The sequence below is a fragment of the Microchirus variegatus genome, assembly GCF_963457635.1.
Source record: "Microchirus variegatus genome assembly, chromosome: 19".
Lineage (NCBI taxonomy): Eukaryota > Metazoa > Chordata > Actinopteri > Pleuronectiformes > Soleidae > Microchirus > Microchirus variegatus.
In genome coordinates, this window is record NC_139820.1 from 21,685,269 (window position 1) to 21,705,844 (window position 20,576).

Sequence of the window (20,576 nt, forward strand, 5' to 3'; positions counted from 1 at the left end):
GTGTGTGTGTGTAAAAATACTGTGACAGCGTTTTCATTTCTGTGGAAATCGCTGCTTTACGTTCACACAGCAGGTGACGGCAGCGCTGAACTCTCAAGCACAGCACAGCATATAAATGTCTCTGTGTGAGTTCTTTAGGACATTTTTCTGGCATCAGTGCTGAACTGAAGACAAAAAACCTGGTCCTAATGAGGCAAAACCTTGCATTGGCACAGAGTAGGTTCTGGTTTTCACGTTAGCGCTTACAAAACGACAACATTCTGTACCTGTTCCTGAAGGAAACACAAAAAACGAGGTAGTGTCTTGTACAGCAAACACGGCAAAAGTTTGGCGTTGACGTTTGTCGGCCATCTTGGAATCCTAACTCGTGGAACGCTAGGTTGCTCCGAGTTTTCCGAGTTGGAAACGTCGCAACTCAAAACGTACACGACGACTCTAAAAGACTCACAAACAGGTTTTTGTGATTTAGTTTTATTTGAGTTTAAAGTCAACGAGTTCAACACCAGAAATTTGATTGACGCTTCAAGGACTCGCGTTGCTCTGCGGCGGCGGCAGCGGCGTTAAATAACATAAACTTTAACAAAAACACACAAGAGTTACAAAACAATAAGTTATCATTGGACATTTTGTACAACAACATCAGCAGGTTAAATGTCTTCAAACAGAAACAAAAATGCAATAATATTCAAAATGTACAGGATTTGATTCAACTGTGAGTTCAGACAAATGCTAATACTGACAGAGGTACACACACACACACACACACACAGTCTTCTACGCCCTCTAGTGGACACATGCGAGTACTTCATATATAACTTTAATGACTCCACCGTCTTTTCAGGAAACATGATTCTGCACGTTCACAAACTCGTTAAAAACACAATATTTAAAGTAATATTTGAGTTTTTATGACGTGCACAAAGTTTTGGTTTCAGGTTTTCAGGTTTATTGTGAGTGAATAATAAAGTAAAAATACTTCGCGAATCAGCGACAGCAGTTTCTTCATGATCTTCGTTCGCTGACAGCGAGGAGAGAAAAGTGGCGTCTGAAAAGGTGAACGCTGGTAAAAACGCTCCATTTTTCAAACCTCGAGGACATTTGGTATTTAAGTGTCATCTCACACACACGCACACACACACAGTCTCCTCCTGCTGCGCTGACATTCAGACGGATGCTAACGCTCAGCTCCAGCTTCCTCACTTCACTCCCACAGCAGCTCATGCTGACGCAGCGAGAAACAAACGCTGTTTAAACTCAAACGCAGAACAAAAAAAGGCAGATTTTGGGATCGTCATCGTAAAAAAAAAAAGGGCGTGAAACCAAAGATTCTTACGATTCTTATCCCGTTACGTGAACAGTCGCTACGTGGTTCTTGCGTGGGCTAACGTAGCCGCGGTTCGATTCGCAAGGTTTTTGAACTTGAGATTCCTTGAGGTTACCATCTTCGTCAAGACAGCGCCACCATCTGGGTTTGACAACAATTTTGGGATTTTTTTCAAAATCGCTAAGATGACACATTAGCTATACTTAGCTAGCTGAGACGTTGCCAGGATATAGTGTAGATCTAACTGAAGTTTCAATGGAAACGCTACCCACATACATTTTTTGTGTGCAATTCATTAAGTCATGCACACATTCCTGTCCTGCTGGCATCAATAATAATAATCAGAATGCTAGCAACTAGCAAGAACTAGCAAGCCAATCTAGCCCAGTAAAAGGGCTAGATTATTTTCGCGATACATGTCGGCAAAGAGTCGCTACGTGGTTCTTGCGTGGGCTAACGTAGCCGCGGTTCCGTTCACAAGGTTTTTTTGACCTTGAGATTCCTGGGTTACCATCAGGGTTGGAACGTGGCGTAAGATGTAGGACTTGGCCGCAAAGCTCCGTCAAGTTTGACAACAATTCTGGGGTTAGCTATAGTTAGCTAGCTAAGATTTTGCCAGGATATACTGTAGTAGTTTGTAGTTGTAGAAGTTTCCATTGAAATGCTATGCGACATTCTAAGTCACACACATTCCTGTCAATAATAATCGGAATGTTGCGTAGCGCCTAAAAGGGCTACATTAGCTTGCTAATTACCGCATCAAGCCGTAACTAGGGTTGTGGCGAGATATCGCAGGGGACGTCACGTTGTCGCCGTATCTGCTAGCCACAGCTACCGCAACTCGACAGATTTAGCTTTTAACTCATGTGACTATCAATCTACTTACGATAATATGGGAATAAAGCGCTACTCCCTAGCTGTAGCGCCTTTTCAAGTTTTGTGGAAAATGGAACGAACTCGCATAAAATAAATCGCAATTTCTGAGGCGACTGGATTATATTCTGATAATGTTTATGTTTTTAAAACATTCTCCCTCACTTTTTTATCTCCGTTTTGGTCTCCACCAAAAACCCTGAGGGAAATATCCGTCCTCTTCAGCGACTGAACGCTCCGCTGCGTTCACCAATTTGTCACCAACTGCCATAAAGCGCAGCCTTTTTTCCTTTTTTTATTTAATATATAAAATGTTAATTAAATCTGTCTGCGTGAAGGAGATTGATGAAAGTGTTGGACCAGGGCAAGGAATCTTCCACGTTTAAAAAAAAAACCAAAACAAAACAAAACAAAGGTTTGACGCGGATCGCGATCTCGCCGCTGCGCGAAGATAATGAAGTGGCGCGTTTCCACTAATCCGCGTTAAAAAAGAAAGAAAAGAAGGACGTCCAGAGCGACGCGAGGAGGAGCGGCCGCAGAGCCAACGCCACCTGCATGGACTGAGCCGTATCCATGGCAACAGGCGTCATCAGGTGTCCAACGGAGCACAGAAGTGGGTCGATTCTGTCCTGACGGTGTGTCGTCGGAACATCTGCTACGTTCAACTTTTCTGAAAACCCCCGACGGAGGAGGAGGAAGGACATGATTGGGAGTGTAATGAGGACAGAGAGAGAGCGAACAGCTGTGACACTTCACCTTTAAAAATAAAAAAGGAAACTTTCCTCCGTTTCTTCCACCTCTTCACTCGTCTCTGTCTCTACTCAGGCCTGAAGACGCCTCACATTTACATCACATTACAGAGTCTGAGATGATGAGAGCACGGTGTCCTCGGTGTCAGTGTGAGGAAGACGAGGAGGAGACTTCACACACACATTCACACACTCACGATAACGTCCACACTAATACATTTCCATTTTTTTTTTTTAAAAACACTAGAATGTCAAAATCCTTGGATGGGATTATGAAATCTCCTGGCGTTGGAGCTCCTTAACGCTAAGACGACAGAGAAGCGACATCTTGAAGGCGTCCACCGTAGACCAGCTGTCCTTCGAGTCGGATGTTGTTTCCATTATAAAAAAATTGGTCTAAGGAAAAGTCCTTAGACCATCACTGGACAGCTATCGCTCATAGCAATGGATCGATTTGTCGTTTTGATTCTTTCAAAAGTCGCTAGGCACGCGCAACTATTATATAAGACAAGAGGCGGGACTTGGAGAGAATACTTGTGATCATGAGGTCTATGTGATGTAAGGTCTATGGAGAAAACACAATAAGAAGCTTAAAAAACTAGAAATAAACAGTTTTAAGATCATCTGAGTTGAGAAATTAAGTCATTTAGAATTCAAAAATGTGGTTCATGACGTATTTATATTTTAAAGGCAGCTCAGGAACTGAGTTTTCAGTGATTTCATCGATGATGGACTAATTAGCTACGACTTCCGAATAGCGTTCCGGTTTGAAACGTCCATCCCAAATGTTTCATCCCGGTGGAAATGATAAACATAAAAGTAATCGAGGAAGTAACGCGGTTAAAAAAAAAAAAAAAAAATCCCAATTTGAGTCGTACTTTCTTTCATTTTTGTTTGAGTTGAATGACCGTTCTCGTTCTGCCTGGTTTTGTTTTTAATTTGTAGAATAGAATGACATCAATAATTGAAGGATTATTAATCTGTTACTAAATGAAACATGAACTTTTTTAACTAATCAATGAATTAACTTAATTGGGAAACAAGGAAATCATTAAAACTGGATAATTTTTGGTTGATTTGATTGAGAAGCCATATTTTGTCTTTATCTCTTCTCGTCACATGACTCGTCTACGTCCTGCGTTTATGTTTGAATTTTTAAAATGAAAATGTAGTCGTGTGGATGTGTGGCCTCAGTCTTGATACAGTGATGATTCTTCCTCCAAGTGAGGAAGAGGAGGTACATTAACACACACACACACACACACACACACACACACACACACACACTATCAAACACACGTCTTTCTTCAGTTCAGTTGTGTCTTCGTGTCCAAACTTCTCTCTCTTCACGACTCAAACCTTGGAAAACTCGCCTCCCGTCTCTTTGACAAAATTGTCCAGTAAAGTTTTTTTTACAGTGCAACTTTAAACATCGTCCTTCAGCCTTTGAGACGCCTCGTCTCGTCGTCCGTGAGCAGGACGTGGTGATGCATCACCAGCAGCTCGGCAGCCGCTTCCTTCATATTTACTGATTTAGTTTGCTTTAGATTCCAGTGAAAATATGAACAACACTGTTGATATAATTTAAAGCTCGTCCTTTTCACACTTTGAACACTTTCAGATTGTTCTGCAAAGGTTTTATCGTCCGCACTGAAACGATAAAAACGTCGTCATACTGTTTTTCAGATTGCCCACACGGTCGACGGCCGATAACCGATGCTGATTTTTTGGCTCATAAAGTTAAACTATTTGTTTGTTTGATAAAATATAACTAGTAAGGAATAACATGGAAACTAAATATTGCATGGAAACGTCATTAAAAATAAAAAAAAATGGCTTCTTTTGGGATGAAAAAGTTGTAGTGACTAAGAAATATTTATCAGGTCTCTGAGAACAAAAAAATAAATAATTCATGGTTATTTAAAATAGGGATGAGCATTTGGAGCAAAAATGCTATTTGAATTATTCAACTTAACAGTGTTGAGCTAACGAGATGCATTCAATGACCCTGGTAAATTATTGAGTTATTTCTGTATGTTTTCTGTTTTTGTTTATTAATAGATTATTTTTCAATTCTAGTTTCACTTAACATAACAGACACTTTTATTTTGAAATTATGTAATATATCGCTATTTCGATGTCTTCCTCCTCATTTGAGTTTAAGCTAAAGGAGCAGCTTTGAGATGCACTCAAGAAACCTTGTAAATGTCATCACTTCTATAAAAACAGGTGCAGTCCATTGACCCTATGTTTGCTCCCACTGCTGCCACCTTGTGGTTATTGGAGTAGAAAATATTATAGTTCTTTTCTTTCCACGCCCATCCCTAATTAAAAAAACAAACAAATATCGTCCGGATTATTCGGCTCAACCGTCGACCTCTAGTCCACACTGCACACGCAAAACTTCGCAATGAAAGTGGAAAATTTGTAAAGTAAAAGTGATCGATTGCTTTCCTTTGTGCAGAAAAAGGCACGGAGAGAAAAAACTTCCAGTTGTAAAAATCAAAAAGAAGATTTGGCCGTTTAGATAAAATCTAAATAAGTAAAAAAATAAAAGCTATAGAAGCTTTTGAGTTTTAGAAGCAGCTTTGACGCCTCACCCCGAGGTTAGCCCCGCGGCTCATATCCTGAGCGGCGACACTACGAGGTAGTTGGAGGGCACGTAGCCTCTCTGCCCGCCCCTCACCTCCACCAGGCTCCACTCGCCGTTCCCTCGCTTGTCGTGACGCTCCAGGACGCGAACGGGCTCGCCGGCCCGCATCGACACCTCGTGGTTCCCTCTGGCCGAGAAGTCGTACGCTGCCAGGACCTGGAAGAGACGGAAAAGTGAGTCAGAAACAAGCATTTTTTAAATCAGGGCTTCCCAAATACTGCGTCGAGGATGTGGAGTGGGGGGGGGGACTATTTGTTATCAATTTTTTTTTGTTAAAGCTTCTATTTTAAAAAAAAAACACAAAACACCACTTTATGTTATTTGTGTACAGTTTATTTTTGTAACTTCTAGGAGAAAAAGGCAGCTAGCCTCAGCTTTTATTTATGCAAGTTATTTTTGTTGTACAGTAAGAAAGCTTTTATTGGTTTTGAATGAATAAATATTAATGTTTGTCTTCATTTTGCCTTTGTGTGATTACATAATTGGAATCAGTTGATTTAAAAATCACATTTTCTTATACAAACTGTATTGTTTTGATGCCAAAATTTGACGTAACACACGATGCATTGTATCAATTTTTGAATCGAGAATCGTTTGAATCGAGAATCGATTTTGAATTGAATCGTGAGCCACTCAAAGATTCACATCTGAAAAAACAATAAAGAAATGTCAACAGATTTCTTTTTCCTACTTTTTAGATCTCATAGATGCATCAATGCATGTTATTTATATATAGTATATCTGTATATAAACATTTTACTCATGATGTAATCTTCATTTTTTATAATTTCGTGGCTCCAGATCACATTTATTTGGGTGGAGAAAGGACAAAAATGGCTATAAAATCTAAATAAATCCACGCGGCCTGAATATCACGACGGTTAAAGTTGCGAGCAGCAGAAAAAAAGGTGAATTTTCCACCGTGATGGACGATAAAGTTCTATTTTACTCTACTGTGAGTCTATTTTCATGACCTGATTTTGTGCAGTGATCAGTGAGGACATGGTTTCTCAGACTAAAGGCTCTGGAGGAGGAGGAGGAGGAGGAGGAGGAGGAGGAGGAGGAGGAGGAGGTGAGAGGAACCTCCTCTGTAAGGTCACTGGAGCAATCATTCACTTTAACAGGCACCGAGGACACACACACACATACAGTGTCACACACACACACACACACAGTGACGATGGCCGACGCAATCCCGATTCAATCCACTCCACTGAATCCTCGTCTCTCTCTCACACGCACACACACACACTCACATTAACCATCATGGATTTACCAGCTATGACACTCTACTCACTGTAAATCAATCACACACACACACACACGCACACACGCACGCACACACACACGCACGTTATCTGAGCTCGCAGCACTCCCTCGCATAAATTACCTCTCAACCTTTCACACAGTAACCCACTTAACAAGGTTAAACTGCTAATTATGGAGCTTTAAATTAACACACACACACACAGACATACTTACATTAGCATAGCATCACTGTAGCCTCTCTCTCTCTTTATCTCAACATAACTACAGTCAATTCAATGGAAACGTCATTTAAAATAGAAAAAAAATAAAAGTTGTAGTGACTCAGCAACATTTATCAGGTTTCTGAGAACAAAAAAAATATGCATAATAGGCCGATTAATAAATAATAATTATAATAATTCACGGTTATTTATAATAGGGATGAATTTAAACTATTCAACTTAACAGTGTGTTGAGCTAACGAGACGCATTCAACGACCCTGGTAAATTAAACATAGTAAATAGTGGTTTATCGTTAACAGACACTTTTATTTTGAAATTATGTCAACTCACCATATATATTGTTATTTTGATGACCTTTACATTAACGCACAGACTTACATTAGCATAGCAACACTCTCTCTCTCGCAGCCTTTATCTCACCTTAACTACAGTCAATTCCTGTCCATAATCTGAGTTTAATCTGCACTGAAACCAACATCACATCTCACGACTGGAGATCACTGATCCAGACAAGGTCAGTAAATACATGAACAGACCTTTATTGTCGTCCTTCCACCCCCAGCTCCTCTGATTTACGTTGGGCAAGACACAAATGTGACTTTATATTTGGTAGAAATTGTTTATCGCCGCCACCTGCTGGTAGCACATTGTTATGTCGTGTAGTTCAGAGTGGTGTGTGTGCGTGATTGTAGGAGCCTTTTTCTGATCATTAATATCCAGATTATCAGGTCTAACCCTAACCCTGAGTCCTTTATAAGTGACTATGAGTAACATCATCCAGGTCTGTTAGTCTGACTAAGACGAGCTCTATTTGAGTCAGACTAATGGACCGACTGAGATTAAGGAAAAGTCCATCACTTACCTGGAAGCACGGCTGGCTGCTGACCGTCAGCGGCCGGCTCTCTGGAGTGTACGAGTGTCTTCTGACTCCCATCATGCTCTCTGGCAGGGTCAGGTGTGGCGAAGGGGGCGGGTCCTCCGACGGCTGATGGTAGCGAACGAGCCTGGAGGGAGGAGCGTAGCCTCGTCTGCCTGCGTGACGTGGAAATGGTAAAGGATTGTTATTCATATCATGTCAATAAACAAGACTTTTTGAAGGATATGAGGGACATTTGTGTGTTAGAAAGAAAGAAATGGACTATAAATATAACTAAATATGGTCAAACTGCTTCAAGTGACAAAATGTTTGATTTCATGTATTTTTTAATCAATATTTTGTGTATTTCACAAATGTATTTGATATTATTAATATGCCAATCAATGCAACAGCCTTGAAAACCAGATTATATGACGATATTTAAAAACTAACACCATATGTTGTTTTATATTACACATATTATAAGGATATATTGACCCGTTCTACATTAAATAATGTTTAAGTAAGATTTTGTTTTAATAATTATTTGTTGTTCAACATTTAAACCACTAATTCATGAGTCAATCTCTGGTAGAACCTGTAATTACTGTGTGAGCAGTTACATCGATTAGCCACAAGATGGCGTCAGTGACCTGTTTGCAGCAGCCTCACACTACCATGTTATGTTTATTTTTATGGTTTTTTTGTTCTTAAATGTGAATATTTTCTGGTTTCTTAACTGAAACAAATCATTAAAACATGAATTATTTTGTTGATTTTTTTGTGGAGAAAATCAGACGTTTGAGAAACAAAGGTCAACATTTTCCAAACTTAAGAAAATAAACGTGATTTTCAGGTCTATTTTTTGGGTCAATCTTCTTACCTCCGGTATCGACCAGCCACCTCCTCTTGTCTCCTCGACTGTCCATCTCACTGACGATGGCCACCAGCTCCCCTCGGACCAGGTTCAGGTCCAGGTCTCTGCTCCCCACCACCGCTGCGACCACCTGGTAGATCTTTCCAGAGCCGTGTTTGTGCGTGAGCTGCTGCAGACGACGCTGAGACGACGGACTCAGAGGCTGGAGAGAGAAGAGAAGATGAGGATTAGGATTATTGACGTTCAGAAAAGGCCTGAGCAGAGGGAGAACATGCAACTTCTTCAGACTTCTTTATCTTTAGACTTTTTGCATTGATTTTCTTTGGTTTAAATACCTTGTTTTTATTAAATCTGTACTTTGTTAACTTATTATGGTTTGAACCCTATTATAATCAATGAATCCTATTTTAAGGAGCTTAAACCTAATAAAAACTGACAAGTTTGCACACGTGTAATGTTTTTAGTGAGAATTTGAGTGGTTTGATGAATGTGGGAGGGGCTTCATAATAAGCCTGTTTTTAAACATTTGCTATGGACTGGATTCTTCCAACACGAACTTTGTGTTTGCTTAAATACAACAAAAAATATGCTTTAAAACACCTTCAAATCCTATGTGAGTGTAATATAAATACAGAGGATAATATACAGATGTATATGACCAAAATAAAAGTCTGTATTCTGACTTGAAATTACGTAATTTCACTGAGAAAAGCTGGTGTTTCCTCGGTTTACGAATTAAGGAGGGAGTTACTCATCGTTTTCGTTTGTGCCGAGTCATAGAAACTCAGTGGAAAACAATGACTCTGTGACAGGTGACGTGAAAACATGTGCAGGGTTCGTCGTTCCTGAAAAAGTCAGCGCTCTTTCGAGAAAAAGATTAAGAAAAGTTGCGGAACGAGTCGAGCGGCGTCGACGTGCTGTCAGCGAGTGATTCACGACGCCAAGAGAACAGCTGCTTGTTTTAAATCACGCTCTTGTCATCGTCGACGACGACACAAAGACATGACACGGCAGAATTGTGTTGTTTGAAAGTGCCGAGTCGTCGTTATTCTGGGAAATGCATCGTCTTATCTGGCTCAGTCCTGCTGGGGTTGTTTCTGCAGTTTACTTTTTCTGTGTTTAATGTTAATAATGAAGTATTAACACACACACACACACATCTTTACCACATTGTGGGGACCATGCTCAGGACCAGGCATAATGTCCTCACAAGGAAAAATGTCCCCGCAAAAAAGGTATTTGCCTGGGGGTGGTCCACACGAGCATAGAAAGACAAGAGCATAAACACACACACAAACACACATCTACATGTCTTTACTACATTGTGGGGACCACGTTCAGGAACGGGCATAATGTCCCCACAAGGAAAAATGTCCCCACGAAAAAGGTGTTTTTCCAGGGGTTGGTCCACACAAGCATAGAGAGACAAGAGCATACACACACACACACACAAACCTGGACGGCCGGCACGTTGAGTGTGTCCCGCACACTTCGACCCACAGTGTTCAGCCTCCTCGCGCCTTCTAAAACCGCGATCTCCGCCCACTCCCAGAATGCAGCGGGGCTGAAAGCACTGTGAGGAAGCTAGGAGAAGAAAAACAAAATCAAAAAGATGAAACGGAAACAAAAACAAACAAATCCTGCAGTTTGCATCTGTGCAGAGACTCAGTGACTGTATTCAGTGTGTGTTTACATCAGATTAGCTTGGATTAGATAATCTACCTGTTGTGCAAAGCTCTGGAAGAGTTGCTCCATGTCAGCCGTGAGGTCTTTGTGAAGACAACTGAACGTGCCCAACATTCTCCAGATCATCTGCAGAGCGACGCCGTTAAAGCGAGGGAGTTCAGTGAGGAGCAGCGTGTTGATGGTCCTGAGAGGAGGAGATGAAGAAGAAAGAGGAGGAGCTTAAAATAGTTTCCTGCATTTTGCAGTGTTAACATTTCATTTAAATTAAATAAAAACCCATCTTTTTGTGAGTTTTAGCACATAATCTTGCTCAGTCAGTATTTTCACTGGAAACGCAGGATATTATCGGTACATCGGTCGATAAAGACTTTAAATATGTCTACTGTGCACAGAAAATCATACATAGATCAATCTGAACACTTACATATACGGATATATATCAGCAAAACAGTTCAATATCATAAATCTCAAATTTTCCAAGCTAGTTTTCATGATTTTTTTGTGGTTTCTTTATTGTAACATTATTTTTATTTTATTCTTCTTTTTCTATAGCAGGGAGCGTCGCTAAAAATCCGCCTCCTTAAACTTCTGCTCAGTTGTTGAGTAAAACTTCCCGTACAGATTAAAAACGTTCCCATTTTTTAGTCGTTGCAGTTTTAGTCGTTAACCACGAGGAATTCAACGTGTGCTCACATTAAAAAATAGTTTACATTTCATTGTTGTGAATGAAGAAAACAGAGCACTGCTGTGTTCCTCTGCAGACGATGATACGACTGTAGAACATCTCTGACATCGTTTACCAAAAATAGTAACGCTGGATTATTGAAAACCAAGAAGAGATCATGCCTAGAGTAAATAATAATAATGTTTATCCTTATTATTATTTTTAATGGAAGCTTTTGAAACCCCTGCTTCCATGATTCAGCTGTTGTTGGTCAGTTTTCAGCTGCGTCAGAGGTTAAATGTCCGTGTGGATGAAGATAGAACTGTAATTAAATCTTAAGTTCTCAGGTTCTTATGCTCCGTCATTACTAAAGTGACTAACCTGTATGTGTTAGCCACGGCCTGCTCCTCGTAGCTCAGGTTAGACTTGGACTCCAGGACTTCGTAGTCCAGCAGCTTGTCCAGCCTCTTCCTGATCAGGTTCCTCGGGCCCACCAGGAGGTCACGGAGGTCACAGAGGGGCTTGTGGATCAGCGTCCTCATCCTCTTCTCCTGTTGAAAGAAAGAAAGGAAGAAAGGAAATCGTGATTTACGGTCCATAGCTTAGCGAACGCTAACTAGCTGCAATATCATGTTTATTATACATGCTTTTATTGTGAAGTTAATGCTCATATTTTATTGTCAAAGTGTTCTCTAATGAATAAAGAGAGAAAGTTGACAGAATAAGTAAGATTTGCATCACAAATATGTCTTTTATTGAGAAGTACACATCCTTCCATACCAATACAAACACTTTTACTTTGAAAGTCTGGGAAATAGCATCCGTTTGCCCCCTTTTGACCAGACTAGATGCTCATTGGCCCTCAGGTCATTTACCTCTGCATAATTCTGTTGCTTATGTGCTTCATGTTGAGGTTTTTACAACTTGTTTTCTTTCATTCGTGAACATTTTGGACAGGAAAATATTATCTATGGCGGGAAAACACTCACAAAAGTGGGAAGAATCCACTGTCTTAGCGCCGTGGTGATCTCCTTGTAGCAAATGGGCTCCTTCTCTCCGTCCATGTCGAAGTCAAACTCCTCTGTTCTGTAGGTGAGGAACGTCTGCAGACGACAGCAACAACAAAAACATGAATGAATAATAACGAGTGACTGAATTTACCAGTGATTCTGTGCACGGAAAAAACTTATGTGTTTAACCTCAAGGACAGGAGTCAGAAAGACGAGAAATGATTAAAAATAAATACATGTTCCAAGTTTTCCGTGAGTCACAAAGGAGTCGGTCAGATATAGAACAAACGTTTTTAAAGTTCTGCTTCTGGTCTTCAACAAAAGGTTCTGAAGACATACATGTTATATTTAAAAAGAACAATAATAGAATATAGAGTATAATAGAAGAAAAGAAACCTTGTATCAGTGAAGACGGTGTGGAGTGGTGGTAAAGTGGATCAGGAGTTAAGTTACACTTCAAATAAAACATTCAAAAGGTCAAACAACACACACACAACACACACACACACACACACACCTGAAGGTGGTGCAGGTACATCTCCACGTTGTCCAGGAGCTGCAGGATGCCGTGTTCGAGGACGCAGAAGAAGTCTTGGAGGGCGTCGAACTCCTCGTCGACCAGCTGCGACACAAAGAACACAACAGAGTGTCCTTTAAAGTGCCGTGTGCGTCAGTACCGTGTACGACCACACGAGAAACAACCTGAACTATGTCTTTAAACACAATCATCTCACGAGTTAATCATAGACTTCTGTGTTTGCAGGTGTGGACTGACGGGTTATTAAACGTCCGGCGTTACCTTGGGTACGATCCCGGTCTCGTGTTTGAGCTGCTGGCTGAGTCTCGCCGTCTTCTTGGCGATGCTGTGGGTGCTGAGGCGGTTGATCTTGTCCATGATGGTCAGCGACTCCGTCTTCTTGTATTTGTCGGCTAAAATGAAAACAACAACATAATAACACATACGTGACGATTTTAAACACTGCTGATTTATGACTGAACCAAAATATATACAATTAGAACTGTAATTTTCGCAAATTCCACATCCATTTTAATCAATTAGGGATGAGGGAACACATCGACCATGAACTAGCTGCTTACAAACATATACAAGTAGCATACTAGCTCTTTATTAGTAATCATTAAGCACGTATTAATACCTTATTCTACCTCTATTACGACATGAATTAAGATTTTTCGCGTTCTTCTATTTTCATTTAGGAAAAAGTCCGGTGGATGCAGCTGTTGTGTTGCCTGTTTGTTTTTCTCTGTCCTCGTAAACGCTATATCACAAATGTGATTGGAATCTTGACAAGTCCAGGGTATTCGTGTTCGAGTGAACGTCCAAAACACTGACAAACTACCCAGATGTAGCAGCGCTAGCTAGCGGCTATTTGCAGAGTGAGAAAGTGTTTGCCCGTCATGTAGCATGAATCGTTCTGTAAATAGCCGCTAGCTAGCTAGTTAGCTAGCTGTTTTCGTAAATCGTCAGTTATTTTCTGACATTAGTGTTCAAAGCTCAACGGTCCTTTGGATGTATATCAAACCAACATATTCCAACACAATTCGACATTTTAACGTGCTTATTTGCGCAAAGCCTCATGGGTAATTTCATCTTCCACTCGGTTTTAAGCCCGCATCAGAGCTCACTACATTTTGAGGGTTGATTATAAGGGCTAGGGTTAAGGGTTAGGGCAAAAATGTAGGTTTATGGAAGGTATTGGGACTCGTTTTCACTCACCGACTTCTCTGAAGCGCTTGTACTCGTTGATGCGACAGTTCAAGGCGATGGAGGTGTGAGCGGTCTGCTCCAGCAGAGCGTACGCCGGGTGAGCGGCGTCCGTGTGTTTCTGGATGGTCTGCAGCAGCAGAGGGTAGCGGGCGATCCGCTGCACGGGCATCACCAGGAAGAAGCTCAGAGACGTGGCGTTGACTTCAGGCCTGGAGACGAGGACGCGGTTATGACGCGACGACGTTTCTGCACACGTTTATTACGCGCTTTGCTGCGAGAATGAAAAAAAAAAACTTACGCGGCGTCTTTGATGACCTTGACGATGTCGTTCCACAGCGCCTCCTTCTGTTTGTAGCTGTTCTCCACCAGCGTCACGTCGTTGTAGTTGGACAGGTATTCTTTATACGCTGCCTCGATGTCCGGCGACAAGCTGAGGAACGAAGAACCTGTCGGGGGGAAAAAAGGAGAAAAACAGCAAGTTAATCCTGCTTTTATTTGGATTAAGAGTCAAAGTCAACTTTATTTCTACAAACACAAAACGATAAAAAACGATAAAAGTAAAATATTCTCATCATGGATCTTTAAAAGTCTATAGTGGGCGCAGATTTTTAGCCGACCGATGTTGATCTGTGTTTGTCAAACCTGGAGATTACGAATGTTCTCAAATGTCTTTGTTTTTGTCCGCAAACCAAAATGATTCACTTTTAATGATTTCTTTGTTATGTGGAGCAAAGAAACCAAGGAAATATTCACATTTAAGAAGCTAAAACAATCAGAAATCCTGTTTTAATCACGAAAAAAGCTTCAAAACGATTCATCGATTATCATAATAGATGATAATAAATTCACCATGGTAGCCTTAGCCTGAGTCGAGATTTAGATGCACATACACACTGGTTTGCCCCTGATTATTTACTCTTATTTGAAAGCTATGTATGTGGTAAACAAGATAAACAGTCATTCTATTATTATTATTATTATTATGGACATTAAATCAGCGACATGACAACACAAGGAGGTTCCACTGTCTTTAAAACACATGCCAGAGCCATAAAAAAAGCAAAGTACAGCGAAACAAGGCGAGTAATAAACTTTACAAGCAGCTCCAGAGAGGAGAACTGAGTTGGTGTGAAGTGAAAACGTCTTACAGAGCGTCTCCAGGAAGAGAGGATCTCCGGGCTGAAGCTGCTTCTGGTCCATCAGGCTGAGGAGACGCATGGACACGTCCATCACCTCCTCGATGTGGAGGAACATGCTGCTCAGGTTTGGTAGAGGAGGCTGAAGGAGAGCAGGACGACAAGAGGCGTTACGACTGGAGCAGCTGTTTCTACAAGTTAAGCTAGCTCAACCTGGTGTCCTAATGAACGTGTCTGTGACAAGCTTTGGTCAAAACACCTTTAGGATGAAGCACCTGAACAAAACAGCCCTGTTTTTGAGTGCCTGTCTCTTTAAATGCAAATGAGACACAGGAAACTACGTCTGTAGCTAACAGCAGTTAGCATTAGGAAAAGCCATCATTTGCAGAGTCTAGCCGTCACATTGCCGTTATATATAAACTGTAAATCCTCGGAGGCTGGAAGTTTGTGTAGAACTCTGGGCTGCACTGTGCAGACAACAATAGAACACTTCTATAGGCTACCCTAACCATTTTAAACACCGTTGTTTTGATGTTTTGATAATGAGTAGCAGTGCATCCACCGTTCCAGAAGGGGGAGCTGCGCTTCTGAGATCGGGTGTGCTAATTGCGTCACTTCCGGGTATTGGCCAATCACAAGACAGTTGGGAAGGCTCTACGCTGGCTGGCCAATCACAACACAGTCTGTCTTCCGGGTGTGAGATTTCATGCGACTGATGAGAGCTTCAGTGAGGAGAGATTTCTATCGGCTCGTTTGCAGCAACTAGGAGGTTTTTGACCATAAAAACAAGTTAATGTATGCAAGTAGACCTCCATAACTAACATACATGTGCAACAGGACCACTCTATGGGAGCTTAAAAAGTTGATTTTGCATAATATGTCTCCTTTAAATAGACGTTAATGTGTGTTTGTAGAGTTGTCCAGTTAACAATGAGCAATAGAGATTGGTTACAAGCCCAATTTCCTTCCATTCCAGCAAACCCTGAATTATAACCACACTTCAAATCTTACTCCTAAACTTCTCCAGCTCCTCAGAAATCAGGTTCTGCATCAGGAGCCTCTAAACCCCCTCTGTTCTTCATGATACCCGACTACATGTGGACAAAGAATGGAGGAGAGAGAGTCATGTGGAGCCGATCGGCTCATTCACAACGCTTGTTTTTGCTCGTTCCGTTCTAATGAAAGACGAGTGGGTGAGACAGTGAGACAGTGAGCAGTGACAGAGTGAACAACGCCAACACAGAGCACAGAAGACAACGCAGCAACTTTCCTCTCCTCACAAAGGCCTCGTTTGTCTGGACGTTTGTTTTCCTCCACTCTGCTGCTGCGTCTCCATCACGTCGCAGAGTTTCACCTCCATCTTTAAGCTCGTGTTCCATTTAGTTCACTGCGCTTTTATTCCTCCGCTACACCATCAATTCCATCTTCCTTCTTCTACTCTAAGGCCTCGTTTAATTACTGCTGCGAACAGTAATAAATGAAAAACTAACAATAACACACCATGGTCTGGATAACAGCATCTGTGGACACTGCAGAGTGCATTCAACATGTAATCATGGTCTGGTTAAATTAACCAAAAAAAAGATGATTTGTGGCACTGTCCCCGATGTAAAAACATTTGTTTTGTCGTTTTCATATTGTGATCTATTAAAAACATTCCTGAACTTTCATTATTCATGAAATATTACGCCCAATATTAATATAGGGGAAAACAAAGGTAGATTTCATCATTTTCCTTTAGAAAAACAAATGTAGATGTTTTTATAAAAGGTTTTTGGACCAAGTTAGGGCTGATTCATGAAAACTAGTGTTCATTTAGAGCAGGGGTTCTCAAAGTTTTGATACCTGAGGGCCAATTTAGGAACCCAGGATTGGACTGAGGGCCGCCAAACAGAAAGAAATCCCATTTGTAATAATTTTAATGACCAGATTACACTTATTGGTCTGTATCCAGTTATGACCAATAACAAGCTTAGTAGCTCCTGGATTTAAACTATCAACTGTAATCCATTGGCCCGCGGGCCGCACTTTGAGAACCAACGATTTAGAGGGTCTGTTTGTGGATGAATTATAATCTGAGATGTTTGATCAACTATGGACACAACAAAGGGTTGTGTTTTCATCCACATTCAATTCTTCCTTCGTGTCTACAGTTGTGGACGAATCAATCAGAATTCTTTGTGATTGGTGGGTGATCACCTAAATATGATCCCATTAAAGTTAGGTCAGAAACTACGCAATGACGACATCATAAAAATCCTTAATACCAATGTGGGATTGGGTGCCTTGCTCAGGGGCAGGCCCCCATTGTCACACTGGACCCAGTGAATCAAAAACCAAAACACTGCTTCATTACCTGTATTTTCTGCAGGCCGCTCCTGATGGCGACCGCGCTAACGTGCAGCATTCGCAGATAATTCCTCTCCGACTGCACCAGCTCCTCCAGGGCCATCAGCTGCCGCTGGGCCGCTCGCTCCCTCGCCGCCGCCTCCTCCTCTTCGGCTTTCTTCTCGGCCTCCGCGGCCTCCTCCGCCAACCTCTCCTCTGACACGGGGCAATCCTCGGAGAAGCTGTCCTCCGAGGGAAGGACGCACCGAGAACGTCCGAGCACCGAGGCGCCGGCAGACGCGGGAACACCGGACGATTCCTCCTCGGCGTTCAGCGTCTCCTCTCCGAAGACGTTCTCCTGCGTGGGTCCGTCCTTCTCCAGGAAGGAATCTATCTTCGTGACCTTCTGTAAAGTGATGGAGGAGGAGGAGGAGGATTGGTTGGAGAGAGCCAGTGTGAAGGAGGAAGTCTGCATCCTTCTGGGCACCTCCATGATGGAGCTCACTGTCAACGAGAAAGAGACACTGTTTGGAAACTTCAGAGCTGTGTTTGGTACAGTAGGGTTTGTATTTTTTAGGGGTTTCCTTTTAGGAATCACTGCAAAGTAACTGACTCCAGCCGTTCCAAGTCTTTGGTTATATGTAAATATATCACGGAAGTCTATTCTCGTACAGAAGCTGGACGTCTTATGGAGACAAACAAAGGCACAATGTGCGCCGAGGCTTTAACCTTCCATTCCATTCCATACTGTTCTATGATGGAAGGCACAGCATAAGGACTTGGCATGTATTAAATACAACCTTTCCTTCAAAATTGAGCTAACTGACTACTTTTGAAGGCAAGTACTAGAGTCATTTCCTGAACATGGACATAAATAGACAAAAATAATAAAAATCAAAACTGTAAACGACGACTGGTCGACTTGAACCTGAAAAAAAAATGGAATTTGTTGCACGTAGAAAAACTGGATTTGAACAGGAATTGTGAATTTACTTTAAAATTAATCTAAATGTCTGTGTTTTTTAGAATAAAAGTCCTCAATTATTTGTTTTGTAATGGTTTGGGGCCCGTAATCGTTTGGATGAATTGCACTGTACAGCACCTAGTCCATGGTTTAAGGAATATGAGGCAAAGTTTTAACTCTAAACATCTGCTGCTGGCTGAAGATTTGTGGAATTTTGAGGCAGACGAACACAACATTCCTGTGGTTTGATTTAAGGTGAAATACCTGGAAGATTTCAACTTTCTGTTGGAACTGAAGCTGCACAGAAAACACGCTGTGATTTAAAGAAGGGTTCCTCTTTCCACTGAACATGAGTCACAGCCACAGCTATGTTTGGACTGGAAGAGTTGACTCTGGTGACGGTTTTCATTTTGTGATTTAATTTTAACGTCTGACTGAGGAGTTAGTAATGATCCGGAGACTGTGCATCACAGTTGATCTCTGATCCTGTAAAAAACATGTGGTAAAACACACTTTTACAGTTTGATTATTGTGTGTGTGTGTGTGTGTGTACACAGTGTAGTTAAGATAAGATCCTGATGTTTTATCTTTCTCTTTCTGTTTTGATTGTGTTTCCAAACAGTGAGTGAGTGAGGATTTAGGTCACTGAGCGTGATTAAATCTTTCTTCGACGACTGACTGAGGCAGATGGGAGTATTTTTAGAAATCCTGGCACCTGAACAATCAAGTGAATTAAGTATTTAAAAAAACATGATTGACAGGTCATTTACTATTTGTTTAATGATATTCAATAATACAAAAAGATGTTTCTTTCTACCACTTGTTGTCAATAATATTTCCTTTAATTAACACGTCGTTTTACTGTCTGGATTGTTAGTTTGTGTATCAGTCAGAAGCAAAACCGTTAAGAAAAAGGGGGAAAAAATGGTGTTTTATATATTTATTGAGTTGACATGTAGTTATTTGAGCTTTTCTGTCAACTGCAAGACAGTGATATTGCGTCTTAAACGCTTCTTCATCAAACAGGTTTGTCTTTCCCTTCCAACGGCAGGTTTAGTTTAACAACATATGGTGGATAACTGAGGTTTAACAACCAAAAAGTCTCACATTCAGTAACTTGGCTCCTAATTTAAGTCTACAATAGGTTAATTTGACAAAGATTTGTGCAGGGAAACGTACCCAGATGTTGTTTTTGCTTTTGATTTGCCCTTTATGTGCAAACTAAAGTTGGAAAAACACGTTTAGAAGTCTAAATATAAGGTGTTTAGACCACGGCAAACTGTCCAGCACCCGCACAAACATGACACTGCACAAAAGACTCGAATCAGCATGAGATCAGACTGTTATTATTATTATTATTTATGTTGTCGTTACCTTGTCGTGCAGATTCACTGATTCAGCTGCAGTTTCCCTCCGCTGCAGAGCGCCGTCCAGGAAAAAGAAGTGCTGCAGTGGAGACACAACTGCTGCAACTGCTGCTGCATGGAAAACACACATACACACACACACACGCTGGTGTAACTTTCTCCAGTGACTCACACACACACACACACATGTGGCAGCAAAAGCTTCAATGTGTATTCACAAGTGTGTGTGAGGAAAAGGGGGGGATGGGAGTGGAGAGGACGGTGGGCCGAGTGTTGTGTAGAGGAAAAAAGAAGGGAGGGGGAGAGGGAACACACACACACACACACACACACACACACACAGTGCTGAATAAGCTGATTGACTGCAGCAGCTGGTGGGGGAGAAGAAAAAAAAGGAAGTGCCTCTCTCTCTCTCTCTCTCTCACCCCCAGACAGATGCCGATTGGCCGAGGAACGACGGACCAATCGAGTCGAATCGAGCCCCTCACGAAACACTCCGCGGGCCAATGAGGACGCAGCGTGCCAGCGATTGAAGTTTTCCTCTCGCAGGAAACAAAAGCCCGGCGGGACGCGCCGTCATCCTCTTCCAACTGCAGCGGGGAGGAAACGACAGGAGAGACTTATTATTATTACAGCGTCCGTCAGGCCGGAAATAAAAGGTTTACGTGCTCCTAAACTTGTCCGTCGCTAAAGAAAAACCGAGCACAAAAACACTCCAGTTACGCTAATGACGGGGTCATTTGAGAGTTCCACAGCAAATCCCTTCACTGTAATTGGTCAAATTAGAGGGTGACAACACGCGGAACTTCCACGTTAGCTACCAAGCCGGGGAAGTTTAGCAAACATTTTTGCTCTAATCCGTTTAAAAG

The 20,576-nt window shown here is 41.6% G+C and overlaps 1 protein-coding gene across 1 annotated transcript; it reads right to left on the minus strand.

Moving 5' to 3' along the window:
• Window positions 1-500: 500 nt before the first annotated feature.
• On the minus strand, window positions 501-19,833 carry arhgef37 (Rho guanine nucleotide exchange factor (GEF) 37). Its single transcript, XM_083905588.1, has 14 exons — window positions 19,715-19,833; window positions 17,405-17,880; window positions 15,061-15,190; window positions 14,211-14,358; window positions 13,922-14,121; window positions 12,983-13,113; window positions 12,701-12,805; window positions 12,163-12,276; window positions 11,555-11,724; window positions 10,546-10,693; window positions 10,279-10,407; window positions 8,830-9,025; window positions 7,953-8,122; window positions 501-5,755 (listed from the first exon to the last, which is right to left on the minus strand). The coding sequence occupies exons 2-14, from the start codon at window positions 17,867-17,869 to the stop codon at window positions 5,567-5,569; spliced, it is 2,295 nt and encodes a 764-aa protein (XP_083761714.1). The 5' UTR covers window positions 17,870-17,880; window positions 19,715-19,833; the 3' UTR covers window positions 501-5,566.
• Window positions 19,834-20,576: the final 743 nt, after the last annotated feature.